The sequence below is a fragment of the Thunnus maccoyii genome, chromosome 7 (assembly GCF_910596095.1).
Source record: "Thunnus maccoyii chromosome 7, fThuMac1.1, whole genome shotgun sequence".
NCBI classification, from domain to species: domain Eukaryota; kingdom Metazoa; phylum Chordata; class Actinopteri; order Scombriformes; family Scombridae; genus Thunnus; species Thunnus maccoyii.
The window spans coordinates 8,585,456-8,603,552 of record NC_056539.1 but is presented as its reverse complement, the minus strand read 5'-3'; the positions used below and the strand labels follow the sequence as shown (position 1 = coordinate 8,603,552).

General features: G+C 40.2%; 2 protein-coding genes across 2 annotated transcripts in view; both read right to left on the bottom strand.

Annotated features, from left to right (window-relative positions):
• Positions 1-18,097, bottom strand: part of LOC121900313 (proteoglycan 4-like) — a 676,357-nt gene that overhangs the window by 484,664 nt on the left and 173,596 nt on the right. The gene's annotated exons all lie outside the window — the stretch shown is intronic.
• On the bottom strand, positions 12,563-17,688 carry spata18 (spermatogenesis associated 18). The gene is made up of 12 exons (XM_042416554.1): positions 17,255-17,688; positions 15,927-16,032; positions 15,693-15,808; positions 15,409-15,527; positions 14,854-14,949; positions 14,632-14,766; positions 14,286-14,517; positions 13,953-14,111; positions 13,678-13,853; positions 13,242-13,365; positions 13,036-13,110; positions 12,563-12,730 (listed from the first exon to the last, which is right to left on the bottom strand). Exons 1-12 carry the CDS (start codon positions 17,339-17,341, stop codon positions 12,674-12,676), a joined length of 1,482 nt encoding a protein of 493 aa, XP_042272488.1. The 5' UTR covers positions 17,342-17,688; the 3' UTR covers positions 12,563-12,673.

Sequence of the window (18,097 nt, the reverse complement as noted above, 5' to 3'; positions counted from 1 at the left end):
GAAAATATTTTTTTAAAGTGAAGATCTTAAAATGTAAAAACAAAAAACACTCATGACAAAGATTTTAGCTTACCGTTGACCATAAATGGAACCCTGTTAAGAAATACTGTGCTATTTACAATCACTCAATCACATAATCAATCAGAGAATCATACAGAATCACCAACTGTCATATTATTGCCGTTCTTGTCGGGTTTAACTGAACCAGGGTAGAGAGCGTTAGAAGGAATAGTCCGAGACATTTTAGACCCGGGTGAGAAGAAAGAGACTCTCAATGCGCTGATCTTCCATTAACACTTATGCACTCGCCCTCACTGAGATGCTCAGTTGTTGCACTTGGTCTAATTTATCTTACTGTGATAGTGTTCTACCTAGGAGAGCTCCACCAGGTGGGATCTGATTGAGCTTGTGGGAGGGAAGGCGGAGATGATTCTGACTCTCCATTTGGCTGTAAACTGAAAGTGCACTTTATTAGTGATGAGCTTCAATACTTTAACATGAAGAACCACAGTCTAAGGCCCAATCCCAGTGTCCATACTCACGGACTTTGAGGTGCGTTCCTGCTAAGTCTGCGAGGGCTTAGGGCTGTCCCACTGTCAAATCATCAAATGCATGAGGGCTCTCGCAGAATTTTTGAGCCCTTTATGCAAACTTTCTGTAAGTCCGCATTTCCGCAGACTTTTGCTGCCTTCAAATGCAACTCTTGAGCTCGTGGTTTACGACATAGGAAGTCATGCATGTACATGATATGCTTGGTGTTCAAGTGGTTAAGTTGTAAGAACACCGCTTTGAGGCTACAAGGACGCCAGAAGCTAGCTACATTAGCTAATATTAACGTTACTGTTGATGTCTAGAAGCCACCAAGGCTAACAGTTTAGCTAGCTAGCAAGCTGGTAACACAATGCAGGAAATGCAAAGACATAATTACAGAGGAAGATAAGGCCATTGGGAATATCAATGTTTTCCTCAGACATATAAAATTACTAAGAAAAAATGATATATATTAACTTACCATCCACTGCAAAATGAACTTCCATGGCCTCCGCCATTTCTGAAGATGTCAACAACACGTCACAACTTGTGAACTCTGAGCTTTTCGAAAATTTTCACTTCTGAAGTGAATACCACAAGAGGGGTTCATATGGACTCGTCTCATGAACATGGTTAACACGACTCTATTTTTGTAGGCAGCATTTGCCTGATGGAATTACCCACAGTACATGGCGTTGTGACGTTAAATACAGGGTTAACAAGGGAAGCCCAGAAGCGTTTAAAAAAAAAAAAAAAAAAAGATTATATACCATTTCGAGCCCTTGCAGCCTCTCGCACCACACCAGGTGATGTCAATTAAGTCTGTGAGGGTTCAGGCCTTAGGGGGGACATTGAGATTGGGCCTAAAACACTCATTTTGAGTTTTGTTTTGTTTTGTTTTTTTCTTCTGTTCAATAAAAATGACTATCAACTAATTTGCTGGAGTGTTTATGTTTATTGCCCAGCTGCTTCCTGAATGGGAAGATGAACCGTTTTAGACACAATTGCTTCCTCTCGTCATTAACTAAATGTCCTTCATCCCCTCGGCCATTTCTGCCCTAAATAAATCACACTAGGCACATAGTGATGTATTCACACTTGAACTGTCTTTTTACAGTACTGATGTTAGCATTCATTACTTATTTTACTATGTTTTTACTGTTTCTACTACGTTATTGTTATGTTTGTCTATCTTTCTCTTTGATTGTCAAAGAGGAATTTCTGTTACTATGTGACAGACAAAGTTTCTTGAATCTTGAATTTTACTAACAGGAAATGATTTGTGCAGAGATGCCGGTCAATCAGACTTTGTAATGTCACTGGCAATTCAATTTCACAAACATATCAAAACATTTCCCCAGAGACGTTATTTATTTTTTTCAAAGCTGCGTTAACACAGCTCCTCCATTTGCTTTGCTTGTTGTGGGAGAAGCATTTCCTGTCCATCAACAGCACACTCAGCTATTAAGCATGATTATAATATTAACAAACAAGCTGATTGTTTTTAGTATACTTTCCTATGTCAATTTTCTAATGTGAACATAATACACACTCAAAACCTACTTAGAAATATTATGGAATTACAACACAGCTTTAGTGTTATTCCTGTATTTCCATCCTTTGAGAGCATCCGGATAACATTTTTCATTACAAGGATATTACCCAGACAACATTAAGGCTACACTCGTCTCAGGAAGAAGATCATGGGGAGAGAACATTATCACAACCATTTGTCACCTCTACAGCATCCAAGTCTGTGTAGAAGACATCAAAAGAATTGTCCTGTTTGATTTGGTTTTCACTGAAAATTAGACAACATGTCTATCTTCACAGCTATCAGCTTAGTGTCCTCTCAGTCACCCTGAAACCTCCAATAATCCTCCGGGAGAAAGAATACAACAGCTGCCAGGAGTCTGGCACAATCTTTAATCTGTGTTGATACTTCCACCTTTTTTTCTTTTCTCTCGCATCTTTTTCACCTTCAACTCTCTGACCCTTTGGAGGCTGCATTCAACAAAACAACGCAGTAGACTATTTCTTTATTCATGTGTCACACACATCCTGTATCACACACGTCATTAAGTCATTAACAATGTTATGTTCACCAATTTAAAGGATAAAATGACATCTCAAACTACTTTTATGAGTCGCAAAGCACCATAGCATGTGCGTCATATTTTCTACTTTGCCGGGCTTCAAAGGACCCCGACTCACAAATTATTTTAATTACACATAATTATAATAATCATCTGCATCATTAGCTCATTCACATTAACTGAACATTCATGACTACCGGTATGTTGATTGGGGGAAAAGCCCACTGCGTGTTAGATTAGCAGATAAAATACACAAACTGCACATTTAATGATAGTTTTTGACATGATGGCAAGATTTTGTTTGTTGGTCAACAATGTTCACAACCATGTCTCATAATCATCATTATACAACACTAGAGTGGGATTGTGTTGATCACAGGATTTCCCGGTGTGATTTTTCCGGTGGTCCAACCAGTGTGGAGTATGATTTGAGGCACAACAAGACGAGGGGGCAACTGAGGATGTTCGTCTTCTGTGGTCATTTCTTGTTAGATTTAGAAGTGAAACCACAGAGAAAACCGCAGGTGGTCTCGGACATGATACTGACCTCTCACTCTGTTTCTATGAAAAGAGCCTGGGCACTTCTCAGAAACACTTCCATCTCCTACAGAGAGCTGCACAGAAAGATAAACTAAACACCCAAACACACACACTCACACAATATGTTACAAAAAATGACCTAGTTATCAGCACATTTCGGAAGACCTTCAGCCTCTTCCCAGAAAAGTGTCCGTAATAGGAAGCAACAAAAAAATGCAGCAAACTCTCTGAGCAACAATGAGACAAAGTATAATTTTGTTAAGTATGAGTTCCATTTTTGTACAAGGATGTTTACCGACAAGAAAGGATAGAAAGTGTTCCTGCTGAGGAAGAAAGAGGATGTTTGCAGACGAAATATCACTCTGATAGTTCCGTTTTTAATGAGCTTGTTTACATTTTCTTGGACCAGAGGATACAATGTTTATTCAGCGTCTCCTTTTAATACTGTGCCCGCATGCACTGACATCAGTTCCAAAGAAATGAAGACTGTATACAGAAGAATCTATTTTAATGCTATACTCAATAAAATCATGCAACACAGTCCTAAGACCTTAGTCACGGCTATTTTGGTGGTAGCCATATTGGAAAAGGCCAAAATTAACCTGCTATTTGTTACAAATTATTGGAACAGTGCTCTAAAAATAAAAGTTTGATGTGAATTCCTTGGCAATGTCCCCAGAGAGAGGATGGTTCAGTGACCTCCATTTAGTCTGTGTGAGCAAGTAACCAGTTTATAATGTGTCACTATGAGCCCTTTTTCTGCATAGTCCCTTATATAGTTCACAAAAGATACTAAAGCTATGTCATGATTAGATAATGATAGCTCATCAGTTTGCCAATGCCAAGCTGAAATAATTGACTGGCAATAAGAGATTCAATTTTTACTAATACAATGTCCAGAAAACAACATGCAGCATATGTTTGATTCTAAAATTGATCCTATAAGAGTTATGTGGTGAACAACAGCTTCATGCAGCCCCTAAATAGGGCATTTATATAAGCCCACAGTGAGATGCCCTCCTTAACTACACACACTGACTTAGTCACTCACCAATAACCCCTTGTCTCTCTTGTCTAGCTCTAGTTTTCTAACCGACACTTCACTGACTATGTGTTGGTGTAAGTGTTTCAGCAGTAGACTGAGATCCGACTGATCTATTTTTCTCTGTGGCCCCAAGAACCAGACGGTGATGCTCAGAGTGTGGAACGTGTTGGACAAGAGGAAAGTGTTACACAAAGTGTCAGTCACAAATATCCGCTATTCTGTGAAAAAACAAAAAAACAAAAACAAAAACCTGTAAAGCTTTCTGCTCTTCAGCACACCCACTAAAATCACACACAAAGGGAGAGTCAGATCTTATCTGCATGAAAGTAATAGAACATGTTTTGATAGTTAACTTGCTGAAATTCAATATGCTTAATGTGTAATATGTTAGATAACTGGGGCTTGTTTTCTTCTAGTCTTATTGTAAGCTTTGAAAAAAGTTGGCCAAGGCTATATCACCCTTATTCCTCTGGCAACCTGCTGTCTGATACCAGAGAAATCTGAGATTCCATCAAAGATACTCCACAGAGAACCAGAGCAGAGCAAACATCAATAAACAATTACCCTGTTCATTCTGAGACTGTAAACAGACAAGATCTTCCTAAGAAATTTGGTAGACTTGTATAGTTTAACAGAATGTTGTACGTCAAAGAGTCAGTCTTGCAGGGAAGGCAATGCATTGCACTGAGAAGAGGGCACAAACAACTCTGAACTATTAGTAAAAAAAGACGAAGAATAGAAAGAGAAGGAGAAAGAGCAGAAAAAGACCAAAACCCTTATAAAGCCAGCACCTAGATACCCATACCATCTTATGGGAAATATGGTCATACAGTAACTTTGACAGACACATCATAGATGTTACAAGTATTTGGTCATTTTCTAATTTTTAATATCAACTTTAAAAATGTTATCTATTACTGTTGCTGTATCAATATCAGTAAGCTAAAGACTAGAACAAGAATCCCACTATACTTCCAGTGCAATGAATGAATTACTGAGTGAATGAGTGGTTACAGTGGCAGTCATGCAGGTGTGCTTCTGTCCCTTCGTGTGTCCATATTGTGAGTAAATGCAAACACTGCAGCCAGTTCAGTGCTGCGTCATCTCTCTGATGACACTGCAGTCACATTCCCTTCTTTACGGTACATTTGTTGACATCTTGGATGTTCAAAGGGAAATCTCCTGTCATGCTTACAGACGTATTCACATTGTACAAGCTGTAGTAACCGTACTGAGGGCACTATATGACCTGAACATTACAGCACAACCACTGACAATCTTAGACATGGAAACAGTTATACATCTCAGTGTGTCACATTTATATGTTGCCATGTAAAAATAGTGCAAAGCATAATGAGTGAATGAGGCACTGAAGGTTACAGGTTATTAAAAAGGCCTTTAATGAAAATGATAAATGAGGAAATATCACTCCAATATCAATATTTTGCAGGAAATATTCATCTGTCCAGATGGAGATGTATCATTGACCATCCTGATGCAATTTATGATTGCGTGACATTTTCCTGACACATGTTGACGTCCAGATGGTTGTTGTTTGCAATAAAAGAGAAAAGATCAGGATGTTCAGAGTGGAAATGAGACTGAGAGAGAATTTGAATTATTTTCATTCAGGTGTTTTTAAAGTCCTTTGTGTTGTTGCCAAGATTGTGTTCGCAGCTAAGTAAATAAGCTGCAAATGTTCTTCCTAATTATGTTGAAATATTCTCTTACTAAAAAGCGCTTGTATTTTTGATTTTGAGACGTAATGACAACACACAGGAAATACCTGCTCTCATATTGTATTGATTGTTTTTGTTACACACAGGAAGAGCAGTTTCTAACTACATCATCTTCCTTAAATGACCTCCTGGGACACTTCCTAGTACTTTTTTCAGCTCACCAAATCAGCTTAGGCCCTTAGTCAGCAAGTCATGACCAGCAACCATGACCTTTGTGTTTGTCAGGAGGAGCTACCACAGCCTTCCCACCAGTCATAACCCCTCTATCTGCTCTATTTTTTACTTCTCTGTTGTAGAAGTAATATTTATGTCTCTGTCCCTTTTTGGAGACTGACAGTGGGGCAACATTGAGGGGCATCTGGTAGGAGACAAGCACTGAACAGCTCTGTGTTGGTTCAGGGGCCCCAGGCACACAGGCATGCATATATCACAGGAGCTCAGCCGGAAAGTGTTTGTCCCACTAGGACAATTAACAAGTTCATGTTAAGTGAGAAGGTATGTTCATTCATCAGGTGCTCATTGTTAGCAGTATTTCACTGTTAAAGAAACTTGGATACAGAAAGATTAATTATTGTGTTGAGCTGCCATCTAGTGGTGAGATTTGGTCACTTATTGCAGGACAGCTCATGAGAAACCAACACATTTCTGTAAGTTCCCTTATCCCCCTTAGTGCCCTCTTATCATATTTGATCATTCACAATTAAACACAGAAAACTAAATATATTCATCAATCAAAATGTCATCTTATTGATGTTGTATTGTGGTGTTGAAACAATGTTCAGCCTCTTCAGTGTTTCTTTTCTTTGAAAAAACTGCACAACATTTCTGTCTGCTTTCCCCCAGTGACAGTTTCACCTCATCACATCTATTAGAGACAAAAATAGACAAAAGACAGAGACAGACAGATCCAAAGACATGGTGGTGTGTTCAGTCAGTTCAAGTGAAGCTGAAAATACTCTGTACCCCTGGAGGTCAAACCACCACAGCCACAAGAAAGCCTCCACGTATCTAATAGTTGTTCTTGCACTCTGTGAGACCGATGTTATTCCGGCGCTCAGATCCACCAGATCTTTCTGTCTTTCCTTTTATCTTTCTCTTTGCCTTCCTCTGTCCTTCTAATGTTCCTTACTTCCATCCCTGTTCAGGGTGGGGGTGTTGGGACAGGTTTGATCGCCTGTTTCCGTGAGAGTATCAAATCTAGGCGATGTGTAACAAGTCCCGGCGGAGCAGTAACAATTGAAACTCACACCTGCATCAACCGCCCTGTACCCTGCCAGTGCTCCTCTGTAATGTAAATGGATGGCTGTTATTCACATTAATCACATCATCCAGATGTGTTTTTATATGGAGCATTCCAGCATCCAGACAGGACTCCCTTCTGAGGACAAGACCAGTTTTATAGAAGCAGGTTAAGTTCACCACAGCTCACCTTCCTGACAAAGCAAAACCCTGTAATTAAGGTACAGATCGACATCTCTACTTAGCTGCTGGGAAGTTTTCCATCTCAAATGTAAATAGATTCCTCTTTGCCAAGCAGAGCAAACCATTCAAAACCCATTGACATCTAGTTGATCTCTGTGGTCCTCAAGAAAGAAAAAAGGTCATGACAGCCTCTGAGGCTTTAATGACGTGTGAAAAACTGTTCTGTGGAAAATCATAAGCCAAATCACATCACTCTGGGCCCTGCTTTTGTGTCACAGCTCTTTCAAGATCATGAAAGGCAGGGCACATGATTGCCAGGCCAGGTCTGGTGCTTGTAAGGGACCTGGCCTTTCATTAGGAAAATATTACAGTTTGAACAGAGCTACATGTTTCCTGCACTTCAACCGATCATTGAGACATGTTTCAATAAAGATTAAATGTACATTTAATTTTCCCCAGTGTCTGCTGATGTCAGGAAATTAATGCAGGTGTCGCCCTTTGTGAGAAACTAACTATTTTGAAGAGAGCACGCAAAATTATTCAACTTCCAAATATTTTTAATCGTCCGTTGCTTATGATAGCCCAGATGTGCAACGGATGACAGAGCAGGAAAAGGAATAAGCCTGGATAAATGTCCGCATTGGGAAAAAGACAGTCCAAATTCTGAGTCGTTTTTCTTTATTTGATATGCGAGTCATCATAGAGAAAGGAAGGAAGTATTTATCCGTGGTATCTCTGGCAGAGTATTTGGTCACTTGATGTCTGATCTCACTGGAACGAAGAAGATCAGTGGTCACGCCTGTTTGCTCCTCAGCATCCATCGGGCTGATGCCTGCAGCCAGCTCTCAGTATGATCTCATAGGCTCAGTAGTGCCAAGGAATCGCCTTTGGTTGAGACTGAGGAGGGTGGAGTTGGGTTGTCCATGTGGTGCACTTAACAATTATTCACCCACAACATTGCACTGATGTGTACAGCCACGGTCATGAGCGCTCTGTCTTTCTCTCTGCCTCGGTTTTGTCCCTCATGTCATAAATTGTGAGGTCCTCCTGTGCAAACCTGCATCCTGCTCCATTCCAGATGTGTTTAATGGCCTCTCTGGGCCACAAACATCACTGCCTCTTTTAGAGATACAGAGGCCTTGTTGACCTGAAGTGCCTCATTGACTCCTCTGCTGAAGGGTGACTCCATCAGATCGACACACCCCTGCTGACATTTCTGTAGATTAAAGGACAAAAACTAGTTGTTTACCAAAAAATTAGCTGTTTTTCTGTCCTCTCTTGCCCCGTGTGTATTTTTGCATCCATTGCCTTGATTTGCTCCATTCCCTCTCTGTCTATTTTGATATTGTGTTTGATTTACACACTGTAGTCTGGTCACCCATAACCATGTCATGATGTGCTGTGATATACAGCCCCATTAATATTTCCCCTCTGGTCTGGCTGCGGGATCAGGGCGAGCACTCATCATGCTTAATCTCCAGAAACTCAACTCTCGCCAGAATGGAGCACATTAAGAACAGCCACAGGAAACATCACACGCTCCAGGAGCGTTGAGTCAGGCTTCTGCCACCAAACTGGAAACTTTAGCTAGATTTGCAGCTCTGAGTCTGTTTAGGGTGAGCTCCAAATACTACTGTCTCTCCAGTGGGGCCGTGGATTAAGATTTTACCAAAAAATGACTTAATTTGGATGTGAAAGCTTAATAATAACCACAATGATAATGATAATACATTTATATAGCGCTTTATCATGATACACAAAGTGCTTCACAGTGAAGAGGGGAAACCACTGATGTGTAGCACCCACCTCGGTGATGCACAGCAGCCATTTTGCACCAGAACACTCACCACACATCAGTTTGAGGTGGAGAGGGAGGAAATCATTGTGCCAATTACACTGGGGGATGATTAGGTGGCCAGATGGAGACAGCCAGGTTGAGAATTTTGCCAGGACACTGGTGAACCCTATACTCTTTGCAATAAGTGCCACGGGATCTGTAATGACCACAGTGAGTCAGGACCTCGGTTTAACGTCTCATCTGACAGACGGCATCTCCTACAGGACAGCGTCCTCGTCACTGTACTGGGACATTGGGATTTTTTATTAGAACAAGAGGGAAGACTGCCCCTTACAGGCCCATCAACACCACTTCCAGCAGCAACTTAGTTTTTCCTAGGAGGTCTCCCATCCAAGTACTAGCCAAACCCACACCTACTCAGCTTCAGTCATTCAGTAGAAACAGGGTACATGTTGATGTGGCTGCTGACAAATGCTCTTTCTGTCTGTGCACGTCACAAATAAAAAGTAGATTTAGTGCTTCATAGGGGAGCAGGACCATTTTTGAACCTCTCTAATCTCCATCCATCCACATTCTGTGATCACACTGCCCACCATAGTTGACCACAACACCCTCCCACTCACCCCCAAAGGCTCACAGTAGGACGTCTGAGTTGAGACACAGTGTGCAGGCTCCCTCCCAGGAGCCAGGACCTCTCTGAACCACTGCAGTTCAGACAAGACACTCATTGTGTGGGAATGTGATGAGGAGGCATGGCGGAAGTTTCCATGACATGGGTCTCTGCATATTCTCCATACATATTCTCCAACTGTCACAGACTTGTAATGCAAGGGTTAAGAAAGGATATTTTGTGTTTTTTGTGAGGATACATGTGAATTTGGATATCTGCCTCTAGAGAACTGGCATGTAAGTTAGTGTGGGATTCATGTTTACACTGGAATGACACTGAAACCACAACTCTCTTTGTGGGTAGAACCATAAGATGATATTATGTGAGCTATATGTCATTCTTAGCATTCAGGATTTTTTGCTCTTGACACAAAATCACAGTGTAGAACAGCCTCCTCTGATTTAGGATGCTAATTGCTGCAGCAACAAACCCACTATGTAATCTTTCATCAGTAGGCTATACATATTCATCTGAGCATAACCACTAGTGGATGAATATGATTTCCAAGTATTTAACAGAACAAAAGAATTTGTATGAATGGACAGATGTTAACCTGGATATCTGTAAATTCTCATCTGCAGCAGTGGTCAGTGAGTGAACCTCTTAGGACTCTCGGCCTGCTGCATCTCAGTTTCTGCTCCACAGAGCCTGATTTTAGATATGGTTTGAAGAGCAGACAATATAATTGGTTTGGCTGGTGAAAGACTAGGCAAGGCCTAGAGAGAAAAGGGCCTAATTAGATAGCAGAGATTGCTAAAACAATTTCACGACTGGGATGTTGCTGCTGGGATTCCCTCAAGGACTCCATTCAGATGTGAATGTGAAATGTTGCACTTGCATACATGCATCCAAGCACACCCACCCACAAACACTAACACATAGTCATACACATGCTCATATGCACACGCTTTCTTTCTTGGCTGTTGTGTCCATTTTTGCTCTTCAGTTTCTCCTTTTTTGAAGAGGTCATGGCCAGATAAACATTTGTACACAGGGGTAATCAGTTCTGACTTCCAAGGATATCTAAGTCTGAACTTTGCTTGTAGAAACTTAAGAAGCTGAGAAACTGTGCTGTTTCACTCTTTGGGGTCGAGATAAATGATGGAGCAGCAGCACCATCTATTGTTGAAATTGGGTAGTAGTAAGACTGTGATGTCTGGAAATGTAAATTGGGGGAATTATTGAGCCTATTCTGGAGACAAATAACTACAGAGGAGTCCTTTGACAGCCACATATACAAGAGAGGGCAGCTTTCATGATTAAAATAGAGGTTTCCTACAACTTTGTAACTGCTTGCATTCAGTTCTCTTTCTAATTTAGATTATAACTTGGTTGATGGACATCCACTGCTTAATTTTTTGTCAGTAAAGCAGTATTTCTGAACACTGTTTAAAAGTATTAAAAGGTGTTGCTACTTTGCTCAATGAAAATCTGAAAAAAGAATCATTGACAAAAACCCTAAACAGGACAGGAATTACAGGAAATTAAAACTTTGTCATTTATTCTTTAAAAAAATCACTCATAAAAGGCACAGTAAAAGATTCTATTCATCACAAACCACAATTTCGAATCATGGCGAATCAACAAAAATGTGCGTTCAATATTTACGATATTCTGCTAATTCAAGCCATTAAAAGGCAAATTAAGTACAGTAGTATCAGATATGATCATGTCAATGGTGATATACAGTAAACAAGTTTTAAATGAGGAAACACAGTGAAAACAATACAATGTCATATTGAATGCATCCAGACGTTGCTGCAAAATAATTAGCTACTGGCCCTATTCCCATACACAATAACAAACACTACTGTTGGAAAAATCTTATCTAAAACCAATCTTTCAGCCTTAAAAAGTATAAAGAGGCTATTATGTTAGCAATAAATATTCTTAAACCTCACTTTGTCTCAGTTTGAAGAATATCAAGGAGCAGAACTTTTCCACACCTGCAGATAGACAAGTGTGTCGGAGAAGACCATAGACCGAAAATAATAGAACAAAGAACTCCCACACCCTGTCTTCTGTGCTTACAATTAGAGGAGATTTATTGGGAACAATGTTTCGGTACACAGACCTTCATCAGGTTATTTAACCTGATAATATCTAACCTGATGAAGATCTGTGCACCGAAACATTGTTCCCAATAAATCTCCTCTAATTGCGAGCACAGAAGACAGGGTGTGGGAGTTCTTTGTTCTATGAGTTTCCAGAATATAAAATAGCACCAACGAAATAAAAATAAGAATTAAAATGAACAACAACACAGCAACCGCTTAAACTAAAAATCACAATGACCAGTATCAGTCACTCAAGTACTGGAGGAGTTAAAGTTAGTACAGATCATTAGCACCATATCTCCCGCAGCATGCTGACAAAGATTCTGCTACATAGACGTTGACTTTTGGTAAAAAGTAAAGAGGAGGAGTAAAGGTTGGATATGTTTTCTATATATATAGTTGTTTCAATACCAGTCAGACTGAGACAGTGCTACTGTGCGGGTCTAGTTTTCCCCTGAAAAATGTACTTAAAGTTTCTGATGATCACTAAAATACCGTTAGCATCATCTATCAAAATCCTAGTCACAGAGTTAATAAACTATTATAACTATTTAGTTAGCTGCCAGACTATTTGCTCCATCTGTAACGTTCTGACCTTTACTTACTGTCAAGGTCCCATTAAACTACCCTCCAACAATGTAAACTCTGAAAAGCCTTTGGTTAGTAAAATACCGAAGGATTTCATTGCTTTATTTGGTGGAAGCATAGAGATTTGAAAATACCTCACATTTCATTTCACTGACATGAAGTACAGTTGTAGATTTGTGTCCTGAGTTCACAGGCAGCTGGCTGTGAGGCGTACAGGAGACAGACTTCTTTTGCTGTTAAATCGCTGGAAGCATGAATCAGAGGAGAGAGCTGTTAGACAAAGTGATGAAGTTGAGATATTTACAACTTTTTAGTACATCAAAACTAGGCAGAGATTCTGAAATACATACCCTTAAGGCCATGAGTGTGCAAGCATGTTGTTTAGTGGAAAGAGTGATAGGCATGAATTTAAAATAAAACTGAATTTCAAGAGTAGTTGAGCAATGTTAAAATGCAGCAAAAGGATGCAATTAGTTTTGTGACCAAAACCCACAAAGGGTGCTTTTGTTTTTGTGTGGTTGGTTGGATTGTCAAATTTTAAAGACTTACGAGACTGCGAGTTGGACTGAGAGAGCGAGCGCGTACAGGGCTGGAACTCCTGCTCCTGCTGCGGCTTCTACTCCACTGTAAAAACAAACACACAGCATCAGTAAACACATTAACCTCTCCCGCTACCTTCATGTACTTACATTATTCTCTACAGCTACAATTGAATTAATTATGCTATTTTCAATTATTAGTATTAAAGTCAGTACCGGAGCACCTCTTCTTGTCACAGCCTCGCCTTTCACTATTAAAGTATTTCCTTCTACCAAGGCCGGCCACACATGGTACATCACTAGAGGAGCAGTGAACTCTGAGTCATAGCTACGGCGATACCTGTCAGGCAGAGAGGGAAGGCAGAACAGTGAGGGAAAACAGCGACCCTCTGTGAGTGCCATCTGTGTGTTTAGGGTGACCTCCACTGGTAGGAACAGTAAATAGCTTAAGTTATAAGCTGCAGTCCATAATATACTGTGTTACAATGACGATTTGGAAATGTAGCAGGTAACATAAGTTAATTCAAACGGTCTATAATTAATTAAAGTCTATCAAAAACTGACCAAATGTTTCAGCAATAGATTCCTGTGAAAGAACAAACTTTGTGCAGCCCTGATACAGGATTTCAACAGTGCTGCATATAGGACTGACTTGTTGTCGTTGTAAAGTTCTCCATCACTGGCAAAGGCCAAGTCAAGAGGTGGGTCCAGGGTCTGCATGGCGAAGGCCAGCCTGCATGTCTCCCTGATCAAGACACTGATAAGGACAAAGTCCACCTCTGGCGGGAAAGAGATCCGAGGGTTCACATTCATGGCATTGATCACATCCTGGGGAGAGCAAATACACATCAGATACACTGCCTTTTTCAGCACTAAGTGTTAAACTACAGTAACTTTCATTAATGTTGCAGAAGAATTCTTTCCTACATTGATGCTGGCCTGTACGTCATAGAGGTCCAGGTTTCTAACGATGTAGTCCACAGCTGCATCCTCCAGACTCTCTGGTCCAAAGTGGGATGGGGACAAAGTCTTTCTCACGCGCAGCTTGAACTGACGATAAGCCAGTTTTGCTGTCTTAAAGGATTCCTGAGTAATGATAGCACAAAAAAACATAAGACCAATTGTAAAGTCAACTGATCCATATACCAGTGATGCACAAATCTGATCTAAATCAACAACATGGCAGCCCAAATAACCAAACGTAGCGCTCATTTGTCTCTAACACTTCTGCTTATCTGTAAAAAATAATTACAGTCATACCACGACAGCGATGAAGATGATTTTCTGGACCATCTCTAAGTCATCAACGTAGCGTCGAAGCAAGGTCTGGGCCTCCAGACGCTCCACAGCATACAGGTCGCTGAAGCGTGATACCAGGCGTGCGTGACGGGAGGAGTTAGTGAGCTGGGCTCTGGTGGGTGACTCACTCCTAATGGGGCTGGACGAGCGGCTGAGCCTGGGCAACGGGCTCGGAGAGCGACTTCTCACCAACCTGAGAGAGAGGGAATGAAAAAACCCATAAAGCCACAGACGTAATTTGAGAAATTGTTCTGGGTGTGTATGTAAAGTATGTGTGTGTGTGTGTGTGTTTGGTACACGCCAGCACCTCTCCTGCAGCATGGCCTTCTCTGTGCTCAGATATGACACTTCATCTCTCAGGAGGAGAATCTGCCGCTCATAATCATCAAGAGCATCCAGCTTCCTCTTATAAATCTCCACCTGCTCATGTGCGGATCGTAAACTGAAAAAAAACCACACACATCACATTAACACAGGACTGCATATGTTGCATCTAAAAATGAATATAATGTTTGACTGTATCACCCACTCTGCTTTCATTTGTAATATTTCATCTTCGGTGGCCAGCAGAGTGGTTGCAGATTTGCTCTTTGTCTCTTCCAGCTCCTTCTGAGCTTCATCCAATCTGTCAAAACAAAAATCTGAAAATTGAATTGTATGTTTTATGTGTTTCAGAACATGTACAAAGAGAAAACTACAAGGAGAGAAAAACGTATAAAAAAACCCGCATATTCATCATCTTGCCCATGGAGTTGTATTTTTACCATATAATTTTTCAGTCTATCCAAACCACATCTAAACAAGGGTTGACTTAGGAAACCGGCTGCGGTCCTGATTTATGATAGTTTGCATGTTAGCATGCCAAAACAGCTGTGCTACTGTCGTCAAACCTTTATGAACATAGTTGTCATCTGATTGCCAGTGATGTAATGCACCTCTGCGTGAGAAGTATCTAACAGCAGAAGTGGTTATCACCAAAACAAAAAGGTGTATCACCATGCCATTCTAATTCAAACTGTGTGTGAACCGTTTGTGGTTTTGTGAGCCAGTATTACACATGCTGTCTTATATCTGTGAGACTCACTCTGCTCTGACGGAGTCCAACTGCAGGCGAGTGGAGCACAGCTGAGTCTCCATCTTCTGCATTTCATTGTCATGGGAGGCTGAGAGCTCCCTGATCCTCCTGTCCTTTTCCACTGAATCCTGATAATAACAAATGATACAGTACAGTAACAGTAACCACAACAGCAAATGGCCACAATAGAAGAAAATGGTTTTAATGGTTTGAACATTTTAATGTAATTTTATGTCTATGAATTAGTGTTACACGATTAGTCTTGCATATGCATTGTGTATTAAATATGTCACCTGGATGAGCTGTAAACTGGTGTCTTCAGTGACCGAGGGCCTCGCCATTGAGAAACAGGTGCCCAGCCAAGGCAGCAGGCGCATTTTGAGAGTTTCCACCCCAGCATAGTGTCCACCTGTTTCACAGGGACAGATAAATACTGAGTATGTGTTGAAAAGTTCATGAGTGATTATAATCTGGTTGGCGCTTCGTAAAAGAAAACAATGTCTTATATTGTAAATGAAAAGTTTTACCTTCAGCAGCTGTGAGGTTAAGGATGGCAAACAGTTGACCCTGGATCTTGGCAGTTAATTCTATCAGCTCACAACATCTGTTCAGATTCTGGTCACAGGAAATCACCTGGGAGGGTAATCATGACAAAAATTGGTCAATGAACAAGACTAATTTTTGCTGTGCAACTTTTTTTCCAAGTTTTTTTTAGTAATACAATTAAAGAAAAAGACCCCCAAAACAGGAAACTGTTTGATGTATTAAAAAAGAGGGGATCTCCTTCCTTCTTTGCAACTGATGAGAGTAATTTATTGATGAATGGTTGTCTCTTTGTCAGATAGGCTAAACGTGACATTCACATTTTAAGGCTGCAAAACTTTAATCAGCCTTCATGTCTAATGTTTGTGTTTTAGAGTACACTGGGAAAAGCTTTTTTTTAAATTTAAAAACCATGAGGTATTTGATTCATAAAATGATACCAGTTGTATGTATTTTTGGTCATGAGATATAATGTTGTTGTGTTAATGTTTTTGTTGTTTTAAGTGTTTTAAATCTACAGAAATAAATGTTTGTAGAAGACAGGTGAGGACAAACTATGGATGTATTATAAGAGCTCTTATAATAGATCCGCGGGACAAACCAAAGGAAGAGTCAAAGAGTATCCAAAGAAATCAAGAGGTATCCCTCCTGCCTACTGTCGAGCTCCATTAAAACAGCTAACTACCGTCTCGCGTCGGGCGACAAAACGACACTACGGACAACGACATGTGTAATGATATAAATTGACTGTCGTGTACATTTATAGTATAACCTGCAAAATATTAGCCTGGTACTTTTGAAGTTTACACAAAGTACTTCCACCCAGCGGACAGAGACTTCCACAGCAAGTAACAGGACGTGAACTATCTTAACAGTAAAGTAAGAGATCTTTGAAATAGTCCGACAGTAGCCATGGCGACTGGCGTCCATGGCAACCAAACTCCACCAGGAAATCCAGTATCTAGCTAACAAGTGCATTCCTTTGCTGTAATGTTTTAAATTATTTCAACCATTTCAAAACCACTGTACTTCGATAACGTTATCCATAATTACAATAATAATAATTGGTCGAATTTCTCCTTGCTAGCAAGTGCAAAAAGTCGCCACTTCTACAGGAGTAAACATAGCAATTTATCATTTATAATAAGGGGTCATTTTGTTGAAAATATTTGACTACAATTACATTTCAAGTGTATACAAATGTACCTTTTGAACAGTAGCTAATTGAATAGCTAGCATCGTGGAACAGGGCAAGTTCCAATGAAGTGGTTTGGTCAGATTTAGGTCTTTCATTACTTATTGATGAACTTACATGATAGTCTTTGTACCAGCTCTCCAGCTTGTCCTGTAACACGCTGAAGGAAGATGTGTTCGCCAGTCTCCTTAAAGTGTCGGCCATGTCCGTCAGTAATAACTGGCTAATCCTCGGAGGTTTAAAAAGCCCCAGGACGAGAGGATAACAGCCTGGGGGTGTAGTCTGTAGAGTGTGCAGTAAAACTTCCTGTCCCAGCAGCTTTCTCCACCTACGACGCAGATGCCAAGCACCGCTTCAGTTGTGGCAACCAAGTGAGGAGACGAGCTGACGAATAACCGCTCAGTGTTTTAAATAACGGGGAGACTGAGAGCACGACTCAGTTCACTGTTGGCTGTGCTACCGTGAAATAAAGACGACTGTAATGTCACACTGTCAAACGACACCAAACCTTGCAGGTCATTAACACTGAAGTCTCCGCCAAAGGCATTGTTTTGTTTTTAATTGTGCACTATACAGAATACACACACACACACACACTTGTGTTAATGTTCAGTTGACTTTGGTTATATATTTATTTCACTCTATTATTATTATCATTATTATTATTATTGTTATTATTATTATTGCTTTTAAATCTATTTTATGTTATTACATTTTCATCATTTTTATTTTTACTTTACTGTCTACTATTTTTTTTACTGAAAACTTTATTTATTTACAACAAAGAGGTATAATAATTGTCATACAAAAACAGTAAAGCAGTAAAAAGCAACTTTGTACAAGCCAGAGGAGTCCAAAGTACATTCATTGTGAGTCCTTTTAGAGTTCAGATAAAATGTACTTCCTTAAAAATATTGAAAGTCTTTGTAGCTTTTTTGTCCCATTTTCAATTAAAGTGCC